Source organism: Ranitomeya imitator, chromosome 5 (assembly GCF_032444005.1).
Source record: "Ranitomeya imitator isolate aRanImi1 chromosome 5, aRanImi1.pri, whole genome shotgun sequence".
Classification (NCBI taxonomy): Eukaryota; Metazoa; Chordata; class Amphibia; order Anura; family Dendrobatidae; genus Ranitomeya; species Ranitomeya imitator.
Window position 1 is genome coordinate 94,477,578 of NC_091286.1, and position 20,897 is coordinate 94,498,474.

Consider the following 20,897-nt stretch of genomic DNA (forward strand, 5'->3'; position numbering starts at 1 on the left):
GCACCACACAGTCCCCCATGCAGTATTTTGGGAGGTTCCCCATATTGTTCCTTACAGTATACTGGACCCCATATATTGCTCCATACAAAAAAAAGGAAAATCTACTGCTCACGTCTCCTCAGCGTCTTCTGATTCTTTGCAGTGCTCAGCGCAGAGGGTGCGCTATAGTGACGTCATCGCGATTTCTGCCCGGAGACGTCACAGAGTCAGAAGATGCTGAAGACACTGGAACTGCGGGGAATGAGGAGAGGTGAGTATTTTGAGGGGGATGTGTTCCCCCTTATTCATAGGCCAATGCGTGCTGGTGTCCCTGACGGCGAGTGGCAGGGACTTGCCTGGGAGCGCCAGATGGTGTGAGAACAAGAGGATTGCTGCTGTCTTCCAGAAAGTGGCCATTGATGGAGGATGAGTGTCTTGGCATCACATAAGTAACTTCCATTAATGATACTGTGCCTGCGCTCATTTTCCACCAAGTATTGGGACAAGCCTGATGTCCAGGGGTCTGTCATTTGCCTAGTGTGATGGGGAAGTTCTTGGTACTGTCGACCATATATCAGTAGCCAGGACTGGACCAAAAAAGACCTTGTTTACAAAGGGGCATAAGATAAGCCAGAACTTGTAATGTCTGTAAGCTGGCTAAATTCTCCATATCCAATGCTTTATATAAATGTACATAAAGCAGCCCACTCGTTAGGTATTGGCTGTATAAGAGAATAAATGGGTTCTGTAGACTATGGGATATTAGTGAGATGGTGTCAATATTGACTCATTAACACAAGTTTCCTTCTAAGATGTCTACGTTCCTTGTACAAACAGGCGTTTCAGACTAATATCAAATTCTTTGTAAATGCGTGCTCCTTGCCAGTTAGAGAAGGCTGTGATGGGGAAATGCATAGCCGCATATTCCTGCTGTCAGAACGGCAGCGGCATCTTCTGGAGTTCAACTTCACCTAAGGGTACCGTCCCACAGTGGCATTTTGATCGCTACGACGGCACGATTCGTGACGTTCCAGCAATATACTTACGATCTCGCTGTGTCTGACACACTCCTGCGATCAGGGACCCCGCTGAGAATCGTACGTCGTAGCAGATCGTTTGAAACTTTCTTTCGTCGTCAAGTGTCCCGCTGTGGCGGCATGATCGCATGGTGTAACAAAGGTGTGCACGATATTGTATACGATGCGCGCATAGTAACCAACAGCTTCTACATCGCACATACGTCATGAAATTATCGCTCCAGCGTCGTGCATTGCGAAGTGTGACCGCAGTCTACGACGCTGGAGCGATAATGGAGCGATGCTGGAGCGTCACGGATCGTGCTGTCGTAGCGACCAAAGTGCCACTGTGAGACGGTACCCTAAGCGTCACAAACGGTCATTTATAGATTTGTTTTTTCCTATTTATGTAGATCTAAATGATTCCTTTTGTCTTACTGTTGCATTCATACTAGTGACACAAGAGTTTCTAACCATAACTACTACATGTGGTCCAGCAGATGGGAAGTGATGTCCAGTAATACGTAGAGCAGGAATGGCAATTGTCCAGTCATTCTAAGATAATATAGGACCATAGAAGTACCATACAATAGAACAGAGCGCTGTGCAGCAGTAATGGAGCAGAAGACATAGAGGCCACCAGTAGCCATCAGGTCACAAGTAGATTGGGGGATACTTGGGGCCAGGTGGTCCCTGCAGAAGATGGTGATCTTTGTGACATGTTGTAGCAATATTCTGGGCATTTGGGGTGCTAATATACAGTTGATGTCCCAGGTGTAAATAAGCTCAGGTTCAAGCCAGTAAAACTCATATTAATCCATAAAGTTCAGGTCAACACACTTTTGTAGTTTTTTCCTGATCTACTTTGTACATGAGACAGACTCTGCGATAGCAAACAAAAACCAAGGGAATTCAGCACATCCATGATATACTTAAAAAGAATCCATTTTATTGCTAATCCATGGAAACAGAAAAAGACAGAGTTGCCATTAAAATAAATTGCGTTTCTGGCACCAAACCCCCCTGAATCATAGAGAACACAAACCCAACTGAGAAACCCGTTAGTGTCCGCATCATGTTGTAGGGGTGCCCATGCATTTCACAAAATATATGGCACTAAGAGGAAGAAAAATTGTGTAGAAATATTGAAACGGCATCTCAAGTCTTCAGTCAAGACAATAAAGGTTCTGGGGACAAATGAGTCTTCTAAAAGGACAATGACCCTAAGCATACTTCCAAACTTGTGGCAAAAATGGCAACAAAGTAGGTGATGGAGTGGGTCTACCTCATTCCCATAGAAAACGCATGGGCTGGAGTGAAAAAGCGTGTGTGAGCAAGGAGGTCTACAAAGCCGAACGCAGTTCCAGCAACATATTGTGAGAAGTGTTGGGAAGGCTGTCCAAGCAAGTGAGCCAAGTCATGCCACCATATACTAACCACGTGTGCGATAACTTCTGATCCACCGGAAATGTGAAGAAAGAAGTCACTGTCTCTCGTGCTCCGACGTTCACATTCTTAAGCTATAGTACGGATAATAACTGACCTAAGAGAGAGTGTGGGATTAAATATCAGGAATGTGGGGAAAAAAACCCTGCGTTCTGATGAATGTTGCTATGGTGTATGCACATTTATGACGTAAAGTGTACTTATTGTATATAAGGCAGGTAAAGGACGTGACCTGGACGCCAGATGATCATTGTATCACCACAATGGAAAGCCAATGATTGTTGTGGTGGCAGCATCTCACTTTTATAGAATTCTTTTCCTTATCTTGTTGAGGAATGTTTGTGTGTGTGTGTGTGCATAATTTTATATTATTATTATTATTGGTATGTGTGTGTGTATATATAATATTATTGGTGTGTATATATAATGTATATTATTATTGGTGTGTGTGTGTATAATGCATATTATTGGTGTGTGTATAATGCATATTACGGTATTATTGGTGTGTGTATAATGCATATTATTATTGGTGTGTGTATAATGTGTATTATTGGTGTGTGTATAATGTATATTATTATTGGGGTGTGTGTGTATAATGTATATTATTATTGGTGTGTGTGTATAATGTATATTATTATTGGTGTGTGTATAATGCATATTATTATTGGTGTGTGTATAATGTGTATTATTGGTGTGTGTGTATAATGTATATTATTATTGGTGTGTGTATAATGCATATTATTATTGGTGTGTGTATAATGCGTATTATTGGTGTGTGTATAATGTGTATTATTGGTGTGTGTATAATGTGTATTATTATTGGTGTGTGTATAATGTATATTATTATTGGTGTGTGTATAATGCATATTATTATTGGTGTGTGTATAATGCGTATTATTGGTGTGTGTATAATGTGTATTATTGGTGTGTGTATAATGCATATTATTATTGGTGTGTGTATAATGCGTATTATTGGTGTGTGTGTGTATAATGTGTATTATTGGTGTGTGTATAATGTATATTATTATTGGTGTGTGTATAATGCATATTATTGGTGTGTGTATAATGCATATTATTATTGGTGTGTGTATAATGCATATTATTATTGGTGTGTGTATAATGCATATTATTATTGGTGTGTGTATAATGTGTATTATTGGTGTGTGTGTGTATAATGTGTATTATTGGTGTGTGTGTATAATGTATATTATTATTGGTGTGTGTGTATAATGTATATTATTATTGGTGTGTGTATAATGCATATTATTATTGGTGTGTGTATAACGCATATTATTATTGGTGTGTGTATAACGCATATTATTATTGGTGTGTGTATAATGTGTATTATTGGTGTGTGTGTATAATGCATATTATTATTGGTGTGTGTATAACGCATATTATTATTGGTGTGTGTATAATGCATATTATTATTGGTGTGTGTGTATAATGTATATTATTATTGGTGTGTGTATAACGCATATTATTATTGGTGTGTGTATAACGCATATTATTATTGGTGTGTGTATAATGCATATTATTATTAATGAAAATGATTGATTCCGCGCTTCAGGATGGACCACTAAACAGACGTATTGGCAGAGTGCAAGGAAACTGCCTGCTACCAATTGTAAATTATAAATATGCCCAATTAAATGTAGTGCGCGTGCAATATAGACATACAGTACACGCCAGCATGGCACTCAATGGTGTCCTGCACCAGTACCAATCTGACTCACCAGGTTCCCAGGGTGTTGTAGATGCGCAGGGTTCTGCATGTATGGACGGCTGTCAGGTTTCCTGATGGCGGTCCTGTCAGGTGGGGATTGGGCAATGGAATCAGGGTGAAGAAGGACTGTGATCCTTCGAAACGCATCTGATACCTTTTGGCCCCAGCAGCACCTCGTAGCTCTTGTGATGTCACACGCTGAGCGCTTTCGTCGGCCATTTTTCGTCTCTGTATCCAGGGATGGCCTGGCCGGGGAATTCTCAGGCTCTACGCCGACTCACCGCCACGCCGTCTCGCTGCGGTCAGCCCCATTCCATTGCCCAATCCCTGCCTGACAGGACCGCCATCAGGAAACCTGACAGCTGTCCATATATCCAGAATTGGTACTGGTGCAGGACACCATTGAGTGCCGTGCTGGCGTGTACTGTATGTCTATATTGCACGCACACTACATTTAATTGGGCATATTTATAATTTACAATTGGTAGCAGGCAGTTTCCTTGCACTCTGCCAATACGTCTGTTGTTTAGTGGTCCATCCTGAAGCGCAGCATCAATCCTTTTCATTATTATTACTTTTGTGTCAGCCCTGGCACCTGGCTGTTTGATTCCAGCTGCTAAGGATAGTACTCACATAAGAAAGCGCTGGTGTTTTTCTATCTAGCATATTATTATTGGTGTGTGTGTATAATGTATATTATTATTGGTGAGTGTGTGTGTATAATGTATATTATTGGTGTGTGTATAATGTATATTATTATTGGTGGGTGTGTGTATAATGTATATTATTATTGGTGGGTGTGTGTATAATGTATATTATTATTGGTGGGTGTGTGTATAATGTATATTATTATTGGTGTGTGTATAATGTATATTATTATTGATGGGTGTGTGTATAATGTATATTATTATTGGTGGGTGGGTGTATAATGCATATTATTATTGGTGAGTGTGTGTGTATAATGTATATTATTATTGGTGTGTGTATAATGTATATTATTATTGGTGTGTGTATAATGTATATTATTATTGGTGTGTGTATAATGTATATTATTATTGGTGTGTGTGTATAATGTATATTATTATTGGTGTGTGTGTGTATAATGTATATTATTATTGGTGTGTGTGTGTATAATGTATATTATTATTGGTGTGTGTATAATGTATATTATTATTGGTGTGTGTGTGTGTATAATGTATATTATTATTGGTGTGTGTGTGTATAATGTATATTATTATTGGTGTGTGTGTGTATAATGTATATTATTATTGGTGTGTGTGTGTATAATGTATATTATTATTGGTGTGTGTATAATGTATATTATTATTGGTGTGTGTGTGTGTATAATGTATATTATTATTGGTGTGTGTGTATAATGTATATTATTATTGGTGTGTGTGTGTGTATAATGTATATTATTATTGGTGTGTATAATGTATATTATTATTGGTGGGTGTGTGTATAATGCATATTATTATTGGTGAGTGTGTGTGTATAATATATATTATTATTGGGGTGTGTGTGTGTGTATAATGCATATTATGATTGGTGTGTGTGTGTATAATGTATATTATTATTGGTGTGTGTGTATAATGCATACTATTATTGGTGTGTGTATAATGTATATTATTATTGGTGTGTGTGTGTATAATGTATATTATTGGTGTGTGTGTGTGTATAATATATATTATTATTGGTGTGTGTGTGTGTGTGTGTATAATGCATATTATGATTGGTGTGTGTGTGTGTATAATGTATATTATTATTGGTGTGTGTATAATGTATATTATTATTGGTGGGTGTGTGTATAATGTATATTATTGGTGTGTGTGTGTATAATATATATTATTATTGGTGTGTGTGTGTATAATGCATATTATGATTGGTGTGTGTGTGTGTATAATGTATATTATTATTGGTGTGTGTGTATAATGTATATTATTATTGGTGTGTGTGTATAATGCATACTATTATTGGGGTGTGTGTGTGTGTGTGTGTGTGTATAATGCATTATTGGTGTGTGTGTGTATAATGTATATTATTATTGGTGTGTGTGTGTATAATGTATAGTATTACTGGTGTGTGTATAATGTATATTATTATTATTGGTGTGTGTGTATATACAATGCATATTATGATTGTTTTGTATGTGTGTTGAGTTCTGTGCAGTGCTGTGCACACATTGTCCGGTGTGTGGACTTTTTCCCTCGGCAGATGCTATAGTAAAGGTCAGCTGTATGAAAATAACTCAAGCCTCCTGTTTTGTAAAGGAAGAAAATAAATGTGATTTAAAGCATCTCCCCTCTGCCATGCTGTACCCGCTGGGCTGAATGCCCCGCTGTGTGCTCACTGTAATGGCACCCAGTGGGACATCGAGTACTCTGGGAATTACTGTGGTTAGTGCGGCAATTACGTGGAAGAGTTCGGTGTGTACAAAGTCAGTCGTTATAAATTGTTCTGTGCAGATAAAATTCACTTAAGTGACACAAAAAGAAAAGCCAATAGTTGGTGACTGCGGGGTGTAAGAAATCCTTGGATTCAGGCTTTTCTCTTTGTGTTTCTGTTGGGTGAGGTTCTCACCTGCTTGCTGTGTCCCCCGGATACTGCCAGTATCGGGGCATCGAGGTTGTGGAGCTGCCGATGGTCTTCCTGCAGTTAGATTCCATTACATTATCGGTTTCTGTCACTGAGCTCATTATCCTAAGCATGGGGGCAGACTTCTGTCTGTCCGCCTATGGCTTGTACCCCCTTCCTACCCCTTTCATGCTGTCCTGTGTCTGATGAAGACGTGCGAAGGCTTCAATGCTTCCGTCTTTGTTGACGTCATTGCTTCTGATGCAGCTGCCTGTAGGACCAATCCCATTCTTGTTGACTCCTGAATTAACATTTTTAGGCTCTATAGATGGGGTTTTGGAAAACTAAAATATCCAATCATGCAAAGTATAATTCCAACATATTCTGATCTATTCTGGCCAAGAAAATGGCATTAGCCTTCTATAGGATTTGGCAAGTTGATCAAAGTACTACGGTATTTGTTGAACTGTTCTTTTTAATTCTTAATTTGTGAGACTGGTCTACTGCAAAGGGAAAAGAATCATCTGATCTCTCAGTCTCAGGTTTTTACTTTCTAGTCCCCATTTTTTTTTTAATTCGTTTTATTAATTTCAGAATAAATCATACAATACACACATTTGCATTCATATCCATTATTATCAGGTGTAACATGAAGTACAGATAATTGCAGTGTGTCGCCACATCTAAATATTGCAAGAATAACAAATGGTGTATGTCAATCACTAGTATCTTACAAAACTCCTATAAAGCAGATAGCTTGAGTTTAGGTCTAGTCTTTCCCCCATATAAAGGACGTTGTTAAGGAGTTTAGAGTCGCAAATAAGGACCTAGGTATTGGCACGGCACTATGTTGAAAGCAGTAGCTTACCGTAGTTTGGGGAGTAATATCATTTTTATTAGGTTAATACGACCAGCAAACGAGAGCGGGAGTTTTTCCCAGGTTACAAATTTAGATTTGACCAAATCCAATAGTGGGTAAATATTAAGTTGTAGATCCAATTGACTATGTTGGGACATGTGGATACCTAGATATTTAACGTTAGAGACGATAGGCAACGACGAGCGAGTTTCAAGACCTGACATTGGGGTATGAGAAAGAGGCATCAAAGCAGATTTATCCCAGTTTATATAAAGACCAGAGAATTTACTAAATTTATCTATAATCGCTATTACTTGCTTCAGCGTTTCCTCTGTTTTATCCATGAATATCACCATATCATCAGCATAAAGACCAATGATGTTCACTCGATTCGCGATATTTATTCCCTTAATATCAGTGGAGGACCTTATACGTATTGCTAAAGCCTCTATCGCCAGGGCAAACAGATCCGGGGATAGAGGACATCCCTGGCGAGTTCCCCTGTGTAAGGAAAAAGGTTCAGAAATAGAATTATTCACAATCATATGTGCCTTGGGTTTCGTATATAATATGCCTATCCCTCTCAGAAATGTATCCCCAAAACCATATTTCCGCAGACATGCAAAGAGGAAGGGCCATTCAAGGGAATCAAAAGCCTTGGCCGCGTCTAGCGATGCCAGTGCCCAGTTATTATCTGGTTCTAAAGAGATATATTGAATGACTGACTGAACCCGCCTAATATTGATGGAAGTACTTTTACCAGGCATAAAACCAGTTTGGTCCGGGTGTATAAGGTCCAGTATGATTGTATTCAGCCTAGTAGCCAGAATTTTAGTAAAGATTTTATAATCTACGTTTACTAGAGATATGGGTCGATATGATCCACAGTCCAAAGGGTCTTTCCCCTCTTTCCTGAGCACAATAATATTTGCATCATAAAATGTTTCGGGCATAGACCCTCCCTCCTATATTCCCCTGAGTACCTTCAATAAAAGTGGTGCCAGCTTATCCCAATATTTCCTATATAGCTCAATGGGAAACCCATCAGGTCCAGGGGCCTTCCCAGTAGCCATATCCGCTATAGCATGTTCTACTTCCTCCAAAGTAAACTCGGCATCCATAAAGGCCCCCTGGGTTGGGTTCAATGAGGGGAACCTTATATCTGATAAATAATCTAAACATTCAGTAACATCAAGACCGCTACTAGATTCATATAATGATTTATAGTAATCATGAAAACACCGAAGTATTTCATCAGTAAAATATGCTAATGAGCCATCAAGTGTACGAATCTGCAGTATTATGTTGGCGCACTAAGAAAACCAGGAGTGTGCTGGCCTGATTCCCCAGTTCAAAGTAGGATTGACGGGTGAAAAATAATTTGTGTTTCGACTTAACGTCTGCATGCTGAGCATACAACCTCTGGGAAGTAAGCCATTCAACCCTGTTACCGCTAGTTTGATTAGCTATATATGCAGCCCTCGCTGCTCTATCTCATCATCCTCCATCGCCGTTATCCTTTTAATATAGGAAATTGTAGAGGACAAACACCCCCTTAAGTATGCCTTAAGCATATCCCAAAATAGACCAAGATTTTGGGGTTCCGGATGGGTTGAAATGAAACTGTTTAACTGATCTACCGTCCTATCACTAGAATCTATTAATTTCAACCAGAAGGGATTCAATTTCCAGGATATATTATTATTAGTAGATTGACCATATTTAAGTTTAAGAATAACCGGACTGTGATCCGAAATCCCCCTATTGCCATGTTCAATGCCATCCACCCACAATGCCAGTCCACTAGATCCAAATATATAGTCTATATGAGATAAAGATCGCTTAGTAGATGAGTGGCAAGTATACCCCCTAGCCACAGGGTGACTCATTCTCCATAGGTCCAGCCATCCGTTACCACCCATAAACAGCGCCAATTGGGAAGGGGGCTGAGGCATAGGCTCCCCAGATATTGTGTCGTCCAGTCGTAATCTATCCAGGGAATTATCCATGACTAAATTAAAATCACCCATACAGATAACATTAGCATCAGGATAGTTTAAGGAGAAACCCATTGGTATACGAAGAACCGATGTGTTAGCAAGGGGAGTGTTATAGAAACATAATATCACATATTCACGCGAATTAATAAATGCATGCACAAAAACAAAGCGACCCTCAGGATCTCGCCGTGCCTTCCTGGCCTCCCATCTAACGTCCCTGTGTATTAACAGAGAGACCCCTCTTGAGTAGCTGGTATGAAATGCATGAAGAGACCACTGTACCCACGGCTTTTGTAGACATCGAACCGCATCTCTAGTCAATGTGTCTCCACTAGTGCTACAACATGAGGGTGGTAACGTTTAATCTGCGAAAATACCTTGATCATCTTCTGGGGAGTCTTAATGCCCTGTATATTCCAGGTCATGCATATAATCTCAGACCCCATGTTTACACGTGAAAGAATAATGTGCATTATTATTCGGGCAAGGTTCAGAGACATCACACAGAGCATAAAGATAGTATTGGCGGCCGTACACATCAAACATTCAAAACTGGTATAAAAAACCAAACCAAACAAAACTCGAAAAATGGAGGAGTATGATCCTATACTCCTGCAGTCAGATAGAAAAGGGGATACCCTCACTGAATTCAGCTTCCGGTATTGTTGATAACCTCAGCACCCACATAGAGTTCTCCGTTTATATTGCCATTTGACAAAGAACACAGATTAGGAGTCTTTCACAGTAGACACCCTGTGAGACCGCACCCATTTGGCTACCTCCGCCGGGTCTGTAAAGAATAAAGAGGAACCATCATGGACAATACAGAGTCGAACTGGATAGAGCATGGAATAGATAATATTCTTATCACTAAGTTGTTTCTTGATGTCCATGAACCGCGCCCACTGTTGCTGGAGCTCCATGGAGAAATCCGAGAAGATCGATATGGTAGCATTGTTGAATTTAATAGGGCCCTTCTGCCGCGCCAGACGAAGAATAGCATCTCTGTCCCTACAATTGAGGAGACGTGCTAGGAAAGGTCGAGGCGAAGTTCCAGGGGGAAGAGGTCTCGTTGGGACCCTTTGGGCTCTCTCCACCGCGAATGTTGAGGAGAATCCATCCCCCAGAGATGACTTAAGCCAGTCTTCCAGAAATTGTTCGGGTTGCTGGCCCTCGGAGCGCTCCGGCAGACCGATAATTCGAATATTATTGCGGCGTAGTCTGTTCTCCAAATTGCCTGCCTTTTTATTTCCAGGCGTTTACTTACAGAGCCAGCGGCTTTTGTCAGTTTAGCCTCCATAGGGGTAATGGTATCCTCTATATGAGACACTCTTGTTTCAACCTCCGAAATAAGCCCTCTCATAGCTTGCATATCATGCCGCAGACAACCCATTTCAGTATGCACATCCTCTATTTTTTCCGTAAGAGATGATCTAGTTCACGGGATATATAGTTACATAGTTATTAAGGTTGAAGGAAGACTATAAGGCCATGTTCACACTTTGCGGTTTTTACCGCGGATCCGCGGCGATTTTGACGCTGCGGGTCCGCAGCAGTTTCCTTAGCGTTTACATTAACATGTAAACCCTATGGAAACCGCAAACCGCTGTGCACATGCTGCGGGAAAAACCGTGCAGAAACGCAGCGGTTTAAAACCGCAGCATGTCACTTCTTTGTGCAGAATCGCAGCGATTCTGCACCCATAGAAATGCATTGAATCGCTTACTTCCCGCATGGGGCTGTGCCCACGTTGCGGGAAGTAAGCGGATAATGTGCGGGTGGTACCCGGGGTGGAAGAGAGGAGACTCTCCTCCAGGCCCTGGGAAGCATAAATAGTGTAAAAAAAAAAAGAATTAAAATAAAAAATGATGTTATACTCACCTCTCAGCGCTGCCCGCGGCCATCCGGTCTTCGGTTTGCTGTGCGAGCAGGACCTGTGGTGACGTCGCGGTCACATGACCGTGACTTGATGACGCCGCGGTCACATGACCGTGACGTCACGAAGGTCCTTCTCGGCACAGCATCTTTGGAACCGGACCGCCGGGTGCAGCGCCCAGGAGATCCGGACATCAGAGGGGGTGAGTATATCATTATTTTTATTATTTTTATCATTACTATTGATGCTGCATATTGCTGCATATGCAGCATCAATAGTACAGGAGTAATCCCGCAGCAGAAACCGCGGAACAAACCGCGATAAATCTGCAGGGATAACCGCAGCGGTTTTGCCCTGCAGATTTATCAATTCCGCTGCTGGATAAACCTGCAGAGCACACCGCAAAGTGTGAACATGGCCTAAGTCCATCTAGTTCAACCCATAGCCTAACCTGACATGCCCTAATGTGTTGATCCAGAGGAAGGCAAAAAACCCCATGTGGCAAAGAGTAAGCTCCACATTGGGGAAAAAAATTCCTTCCCGACTCCACATACGGCAATCAGACTAGTTCCCTGGATCAACGCCCTATCAAGGAATCTAGTATATATACCCTGTAAGTAATGAATCACTCATTACAGCATCATACGGCAGCGAGTTCCATAGTCTCACTGCTCTTACAGTAAAGAATCCACGTCTGTTATTATGCTTAACCCCTTAATGACCGCCAATACGTCTTTTAACTGACCTGAGATATAAGAGAATAGCCTCCCCATACAGGTGACAATCCAGCATCTGTCAGTTGTACACTATAGCTGACAACTTGCTGTACCAGCCACAATCAGTGTTTGCACCATCTAAATCTATTTAACCCCTTAGATGCTGCTGTCAATAGTGACTACATCATTATAAATGGTTAACAGAGCGTGGGGGCTTCTTCTTTGTCCCAATTGGTGCCCTCATATCTATCATGATTTTGTTGTCCTGATGTTTGCCATGGCAATTCATGGCCAAATAGCGGCCTTAGAGTCTGACGGCTGTTGTAACCTGTTCAGAAGTTAGAGGCATTTAGGTGGTAAAAATACACATTTTCATTTCTGTCATACCACTTTGCATTAATTCCTGTAAAGCACCTGAAGGGTTAATAAACTACCTGACCGCAGTTTTTGATATGTCAGGGGGTGCTGTTTTTAAAATGGTATCACGTTTGTGGGTTTCCCAATGTATGGGACCCCTAAAGTCACTTCAAACATGGATAAGTCCCTAAAAAAATAAATTTTGTAAATTTCTTTGAAAAAATGAAAAATTGCTGCTACATTTTTAAACCTCCTAAACTGCTAACAAAATAAAATAATATTTTACAAATGGTGCTGATGTAAAGCAGACATGTGGGAAATGTTATTTATTAATGGTTTGCTGTGGTATGACCATCTGGATTAAAAGGGATAATCATTCAAATTTAGAAAATTGCTAATTTTTTAACATTTTTCTCAAATTTTTGATATTTTTTTATAAATAAACACAAAAAATGTTGAACAAAATTTACCATTATCATAAAGTATAATGTGTCACGAAAAAACAATCTCAAAATCACTGGGATTTGTTGAAGCGTTGCAGAGTTATTACCACATAAAGTGACACTGGTCAGATTTCAAAAATTTGGCTCTGTCACTAAGGGGTTAAACCTTTTTTTCCTCCAAACGCAGACGATGCCCCCTTGTCCCGGGTTCAGGTCTATGATTAAAAAGATCATCAGAAAGGTCTTTGTGCTGTCCCCTCATATATTTATACATTAACATAAGATCACCCCTTATAGCCTGCATTAATTGCCCGGATGCCTGTTTAAGAGTCAGTTCGTCTTGTTCTCCCTCCTCATTACCATCAGAAAGACGATTTTTGCGCTGGGCCTGTGCAGGGTTATTTCTGAGTGCGTATATTGTCAGGGGGATCATCCCTGGCATACTTCCTTAGTTTGTCAGCAGCCCCTGCTCCCTTGGGATGATGCATGGCAGACAGCAAAAGGGACTTCACAAAGTGATTGCAGTTATATTTGTATATAATCCGCTCCCCAATCTCGGGCACTGCAGAGTTAGATACAGGATTATATCCCAAAGAGACCACTAGACGGGCAGCTGAGATATTGAGAGTTATAAAGGCAGCAGCTTTAATGTTCACCTGGGCTCTATATATCAGAGCAGGTCTCCAGTCTCCACAGGGGGGAACAGCAGGGAGGGGGTTAATCCCTCTAAAGTTATGGCGCTGGCAGAAGAAATGTCTATCTGATAGGGGGGCGCAGGGCCCAATCTTCCAGAGCACACACTGCACCACCCCCTTATTATCTCAGGTTATCTGCTCACCTCCTGAGCAGCACCGCAAATATGGCAAGGAGCGCCGCTTCCCTTACTGTTAGGGCGCGTGCTGTAGTAATGGCCGCTGCCCCCGCAGGCACCTCCATTCACTTCAGGTTTCCCGACTCCTGCACGCCGGTGTCCCACAGCGCTCACCGCTAAGGTTCAGAGAGGGCCGATTCCAAGAAGGAGGAAGCTTTGCACCAATAGAAGCCGGCGCCGCGTCCTGTCTCGTCGGAGCGTGCCCACAGAAAATGGCTGCCGCTGCACGTGGAGTCCTCCGCCCGTCCAGGCCACTACAGCTCCCGACGTCCCAGGTCCTCACAGCAGCCGTCCGGAGGGTCCACAAGGCTCCCAGGCTTATGGGATTCTAGTCCCCATTTTCATATGGTGGCCAAAGCAGTGCTGTGTTAGTGGCCCGGCAATATCACCGTGCATGCAGAGCAGAAAACAACCCTCTAGGGTAGGCATCAGCCGCACTAGGGGTTCACTCCTGGAATTTGACAATTATTTTCAACTATCTCAAACTTTAAGGGATTGATTTATCACATATGCATATGATAGAAGAAAAATGTATGATTGCTGGGGTCTGGCTACTGAGACCTCCACTAATCCGGAGAACGGGATTCCAGAGCCTCTTTGTGACTAGAGCGGAAGTGATCATGTGTGACCACAACTCCTATAGACATGCACATGATCACTACCACTGCAATCACACGGGACTTGGGGACCCCTGCTCTTGGTATGATTGGAGGTCTTAGTAGTGAGAGTCCTGTGATCATCTATCCCAGTGTTCTCTATCTCCAGTCCTCACGGCACACAATGGATCGTGTTTTCAGGATTTCCTTAGTATGGCACAGGTGATGGAATATCAAGGCATCAGATATTGTCACAGGTTCTCTCACCTGTCCACACATGATTAGTATGGAGAACACTGATCTAACCTGTGGATATGCGATATGTGTAAAGGTGTGTTTTAAAATAAAAAGATATGTCACTTAAAAGTGCAATTCAATTGATAAAGGTGCTTCAATCTCTAGTTATCATTGTTTGTCCCGGCAACTCAACTTCTGCCTATTTTGACACTGGATACAGCTTCATGAATCAATATGAGACCCGGGGGCTTACTGACTGTTTCAGTAGCCAGCCTCTCTCTACTTATGCATTGGCCATGACAGAGTAGGCTCTGCTATTGAAATGAGCCAGTCAGCCAGCCCCCTTAACACATAACATTAAGTGACAAGTTGTAAGCGGAAATTGCGGCATCAATGCTGATATATGGGGACCAGGGCATCTTTTCTTATAAACAGTTGTATTCCGGATTAGTATATCTTCCTGTTTTGTTTGTTGTTTTTTTTTAAAGCTAGATACCCTTTAACTGTTCCACTTTACATCGCTGCTACATATTAATTCTTAAGGTTTATGTAAGGCCAATGGTTAATAGAAGGATCTGCTAATTTTTAAAGGGGTTGTTTCATGATGGCAACCCCTATCCATATGCCCTCTTAGCCATCCCCCACTTTGAAGTAGCACATAGACCAGTTCTGCTAGTAATGTCTATCAGCAGAGCAGTAGTAGCCATGAGACACCCCAGTAAGGTCTGAGCTTCCACTGCTGCTGAGCTCTTCTGTCACTAGGGAATATTTAGAGAGTTAGGGAGCACCACAACTGGGCGACTACCATAATTATGATGAACATATAAAGGGGTGCAGCTCAATGCATAGCAAAAACATCATGGAAAAACAACAAGAGAAAGAAAGCTATGCAAATAGGGCGCACGCCCAAAAAAATACAAACTGAATAGCAAAAAATACAAAAATAATTTATTAAAGAAAGAAACAAATGCACAAAAATAAAAACATATAAAATACAACAACCACACTACTGGTCCCAAGATATTCATATATAAACAGCCCAAATATAAATGATATTAAACGACAGCAATAAAGACATGCCACAATTGGATTGTTATACCATAGAAGAATATGCATGAATATATATACATACCTTTCCCAAAACAATATATGGGAAAGGCCTATAATATGGAAAAATAAGAACCGCCTGATGCTTATATAGGTAAAATATGACTCAATATTTCAAATGGCCACAATATAACAATATCTATACAAATATAAACATATATGAGCATAAAGAGTCTGGGCGTCCCCAGACAACCTTGCAATAAATAAAGTGCCCTAATATAGAGAAAGAGACTAATACCATCAATGGGGCCCCAATAAGCGCATAAGAGAATAATATATATATCAAAAAAAAATTATATATATATATATATATATATATATATATATATATATATATATATATATATATATTTTTTTTTTTTTTTTTTTATGAGATATTAGCTAAGTAAAGAGATGCGACAAGCAAAGCATCCAGGTGGGGAAATAAACCCACTCAGGTATAGAGAAGGCGTCCATAAAAATGGAAGTATGTGGCACAATGATGTAAAAAGATACAGGGGTTAAAGGTAAATACCCAGAGTAGGTCATCCAGTATGTGGCATGGGTCGTCGGCAGTCAGTAGTCCCCTGAAGCTGCGTCTAGCAGCGATACGCGTGGGGCTCCCCCCACACTCTCTGTATCCCGGGTTCGCCCTTTTCCACCTTTGACTACTGACTGCCGCCGGGCCTCTCTGACCTTTCCGGCGCCTGCGCACTGCAGTACTTTGTTCTGCCCTCAACAGGGCAGATAAAGTACGCCTGCGCCGGAGCCGTGGCTGAAGATCAGAAGAGGACGTCTTGTAATGAAGATGGGAGGCGCCGCAGCTGACCAGAGACGCCCATCCGACCGGACCAGCAGCAGGACCGCCCCTGGGTGAGTATAATCTAACGTCTTTTTCTCCTCTTTCAGGTAACATCGGGGGCTTATCTACAGCATTACAGAATGCTGTAGATAAGCCCCTGATACCGGTGGGCTTACCTCACCCGCGATTTTCAGGGTGACAGGTTCCCTTTAAGATGGCTATGGATCATGGAGGGAGGAGGTGAATGTGCCGAGAGCAGTAACAGGGAAAAGAAGAGAGGGGATGCCCCAAGATACTCTAAAGATAGGATGATAATAAAAGCTTATCCATTCTTTTTAAAATTAACCTATCACGTCCAGAAAACCTTTTTACTTGCAGATGTAGGGTTAATATACAGATAAATAGTGTTAAAAATTGCTTCCAGTCATCTGTGTGGTGCAGGGGACAGCTAGTCACTTTTTAGTATTGGGGTGAGGGCTGTGATTACTCCCCCAGCACATTGATAGCCTGCTCTGCACACACACTCACACTACACACACGCACACTGCACACTGCACACACTCTGCAGAGCACGAGGGGGAGATCACAGCGGCCCTTAGCGTGTAGTGAGACTGATAACTGGAACAGCTCCCTGCACCGCTGGAAGTGAGTAGGTGCAGAGAGAATATGCCTTGATTTTCTCTCTGCAGCTGCTGCTCCAGTAATCTGGATATAAACAGGATTTAAACGATATTTACTTGCAGCTTGACCCTGTGTCTGTGGTTTACCTTTTCTATAGATGACAGGTTGTCCTTAAGTAATTTTCTACTAATGGTGCTCAGAGGAGACTTTATCTTGAGGTATGGGAGCTTGTGGTTACTTTTTGATTGTGAAGCTATATTTTTAGGATAGCTACCTATGAGTATCATTACCATTATTGGCATACCCACAGGTATGACATAAATGCCATGTAGCCGAGGGTCCTGCGTCTAATCTGCTAACACCATTCACAAATTTTTGGCTACCCCTTTGTTAAAGTTCCAGAATGCTGTAGGAAAAAAAATCAGCAAATGTGGGTCCGGATTCTGTCTTCTTGGTACGTTCTGGCCCTTTTGGATATTACTCAAGGCTCTGAAGTTGTAAAATGTTTGCTACTTTTGCAGTTTTGATGCCGCCAGAATAGGCAGAGTGGAGGAAGGACGGGGACGTGATGTAGTTTCATGACAATCTGTGGTGTGACTTATGTCAGGATCTTACTGTGGTCCCAGACTGGAGTAGGACCACCACTGTTAAGATATGCTTGATTCATTAAGAGGTGGGCGCCTGACACCCTCATCAAGACCAGTGTGGACATCGCCAGGCTCCATGAATTGTCTAACATAGGGATACCTGAGTAGTCCTATCCTGTGCCTGTTAGAGCCGGTCGCCGGCCATGTTGGCAGTAGGGGGAGGGGGTTCTTAGTAAAGTATTACTGCATTTTGAAATAATTTTCTATTAAAATTCCTATAACTGTAGTAATAGCCATGCAGCACTTCACATTAATTAGACTCTTGTTTTTGTCGTCTGACATGTACTATATGTAACCACTTCAGCTTGTCCATTGTAAGTCCTGGAGTGATTCATCCTCTTTTTCTTGTATTTTGTAAACCGCTCCTACAGCCAAGATTGTTTCCGGACACGCTGAGAACCTATTACTTCACATTTCTGTTTCCTTCCATGCTATGTGGGTTGCACAGTTTTACCATTTTCACATGTCCGCTCTGTTGGCACGTTATTCACCTCGGGCCGCCATGGTGGCCTGGGAAACTGTGTTACCGCTTTGGTTTGTGTCCATCAGACTCATGGGCCAATGTAGATACCTTGTAATGGCATGGAGACCGTCCTCGGCTGAGCTTACGCCATGCGGGGTCTATACACCATATGTCAGAGGGTCCCTAGAGACGAGCTAACACTTAGTTCCAACGGCATCGGTGCCCTACATATAATGTGTGTGCCAGGAAGAGCCCCCGCGTGTACATTATATGTCACCGAGGGGCATCCTTTTGCCCTCTGTTAATGTTATATGCACCCGGGGGCTAAAAATGGCCGCACCTGTGAACCTCACAATCATCTTCTATACAAGAGGAATTATAAAGCTTTATGTGGCCCCCGCAAGGCTAATAGGGGTCAAGAGTGAGGGGCTCTCCTCTATTGGGAAACATACGGTACTTTTTAAAGGGTCGATTTAGTGGTTGTTAAATGTATACAATCCAGCTGTAAATTTTGATTTTGCAATAATCAGTCTTTTTTTTTTCCCACCCTCAGATATTCAGGAGAGGAGTGAATTGAAGCAATTCTTTGAAGACCACTATTCTCAGATTTATTTTATCTTCTATGAAAATTTCATTACACTGGAAAGTAGCTTAAAGCTAAAAGGTATGCCTTGTTCTGCCCTGTATGCTCAGGTGTTGTGCCCGATCTGTACATTATCTGTCCCCATCACTAAAGCGTCACTGCGCCGCGCATCCCGTCACTGCGCCGCGCATCCCGTCACTGCGCCGCGCATCCCGTCACTGCGCCGCGCATCCCGTCACTGCGCCGCGCATCCCGTCACTGCGCCGCGCATCCCGTCACTGCGCCGCGCATCCCGTCACTGCGCCGCGCATCCCGTCACTGCGCCGCGCATCCCGTCACTGCGCCGCGCATCCCGTCACTGCGCCGCGCATCCCGTCACTGCGCCGCGCATCCCGTCACTGCGCCGCGCATCCCGTCACTGCGCCGCGCATCCCGTCACTGCGCCGCGCATCCCGTCACTGCGCCGCGCATCCCGTCACTGCGCCGCGCATCCCGTCACTGCGCCGCGCATCCCGTCACTGCGCCGCCTCTAGCTTGGAGTTAACCTCAAAAATCAGTTTACCTCTCTTTGCTCTATATGCTCTTATTACATGCCACTGTCACTGCATAGTATATAGAATTTGATTCTGTGTCTTTATGTAACTATTTAAATGCTGCCAGGACCCATTAGTCTGGATCGGCGTTTGATCAATGGTTCAGTGTTAATCACAGATTGTACACTGATGCCATCCGTGTCCTATCAGTGATTTTCACGGTCCTGAAACTTCCATGGGTGATTTTGATCTGTGACTGATCAAAAACGGACATGCCACAGTGATTATTTTCGTGAAATAAAAAATACAGATATAAGAACAGTCCTCCAGATGATAATGGGTACATGTTCTATCTGTAACAACCAGAAAACTCCTACACTATGCAGGGATGTCTGAATGGAGATTTATACTGAAATTATTGAGAGAAGACCATGGCTTGAATACTACCCAGGCACTGGGGTTGAGGCTCCTTCAGGCTTTTACCTTTCCGCATTGGTTTTGTTAACAAGTCTCTCAATATTTACATTATAGGGATCGACCTGTCAATCAAGCCTAGTTGGGTGGGAAATAGCACGCGGATGCCACCCGGCAGACTGTTCTCTGTGTGCATGGACTTTTTTTTTCTTCACTAATTCTTCTAGCTAGATATTCTACCAGGCGCTGCAGAGTTTAAGTAAATTAAGTTTTCTGTAATGACCAAAAGGCCTGAATTTCTGTTTTCTTGTCTGTGAAGCTAGCACAATTAGCAATGTCCTAATGTGCACAGAGTCCTACACAAATCAGTCCTGCCTGTTAGTGATAGGCTGCTTCTTTTGATGAAGTTAGTATATTAATTACTGCACTAGTTTTAATCCTTGATGGGAATAGTAGTACATGCATTCCTCTGTATAATGCTGCACAGCATGCGAATTAGTATTGAAGAGTCATATGGGAGGTGGCGATGGCCTGAAGAGTCTTATGGGAGATGGCCATAGCCTGAAGAGGCTTATGGGAGGCGGCCATAGCCTGAATAGTCTTATGGGAGGTGGCCATAGCCTGAAGAGTCTTATGGGAGGCGGCCATAGCCTGAAGAGTCTTATGGGAGGCGGCCATAGCCTGAAGAGTCTTATGGGAGGCGGCCATAGCTTGATGAGTGTTATGGGAGGCGGCCATAGCCTGAAGAGTCTTATGGGAGGCGGCCGTAGCCTGACGAGTCTTATGGGAGGCGGCTGTAGCCTGACGAGTCTTATGGGAGGCGGCCGTAGCCTGAAGAGTCTTATGGGAGGCGGCCGTAGCCTGACGAGTCTGTTCCCTAAACAAGTCATGCCTGGCCTGATCAATGTGATGTCATTACAAGCTGCCTCTTGTGGAAAGTTAATGAAGCCTGTAGAGTGTCCCTAAGGACCAGGCTGCATTACTCCTCAGGATAGCGGCACCTTCCAGATGAGGTGCAGGACTCACAATGTTGTAAGTTCTTTACATTTTGA

General features: G+C 42.4%; 1 protein-coding gene across 3 annotated transcripts in view; it reads left to right on the forward strand.

Annotated features, from left to right (window-relative positions):
* The window catches only part of RALGAPA2 (Ral GTPase activating protein catalytic subunit alpha 2), a 324,975-nt gene that overhangs the window by 27,133 nt on the left and 276,945 nt on the right, over nt 1-20,897 (forward strand). For all 3 annotated transcript variants that reach the window (XM_069768931.1, XM_069768929.1, XM_069768930.1), the window contains exon 2: nt 18,869-18,979. In XM_069768931.1, the coding sequence (XP_069625032.1) occupies nt 18,869-18,979 (111 nt within the window). The remainder of the gene's footprint in view (nt 1-18,868; nt 18,980-20,897) is intronic.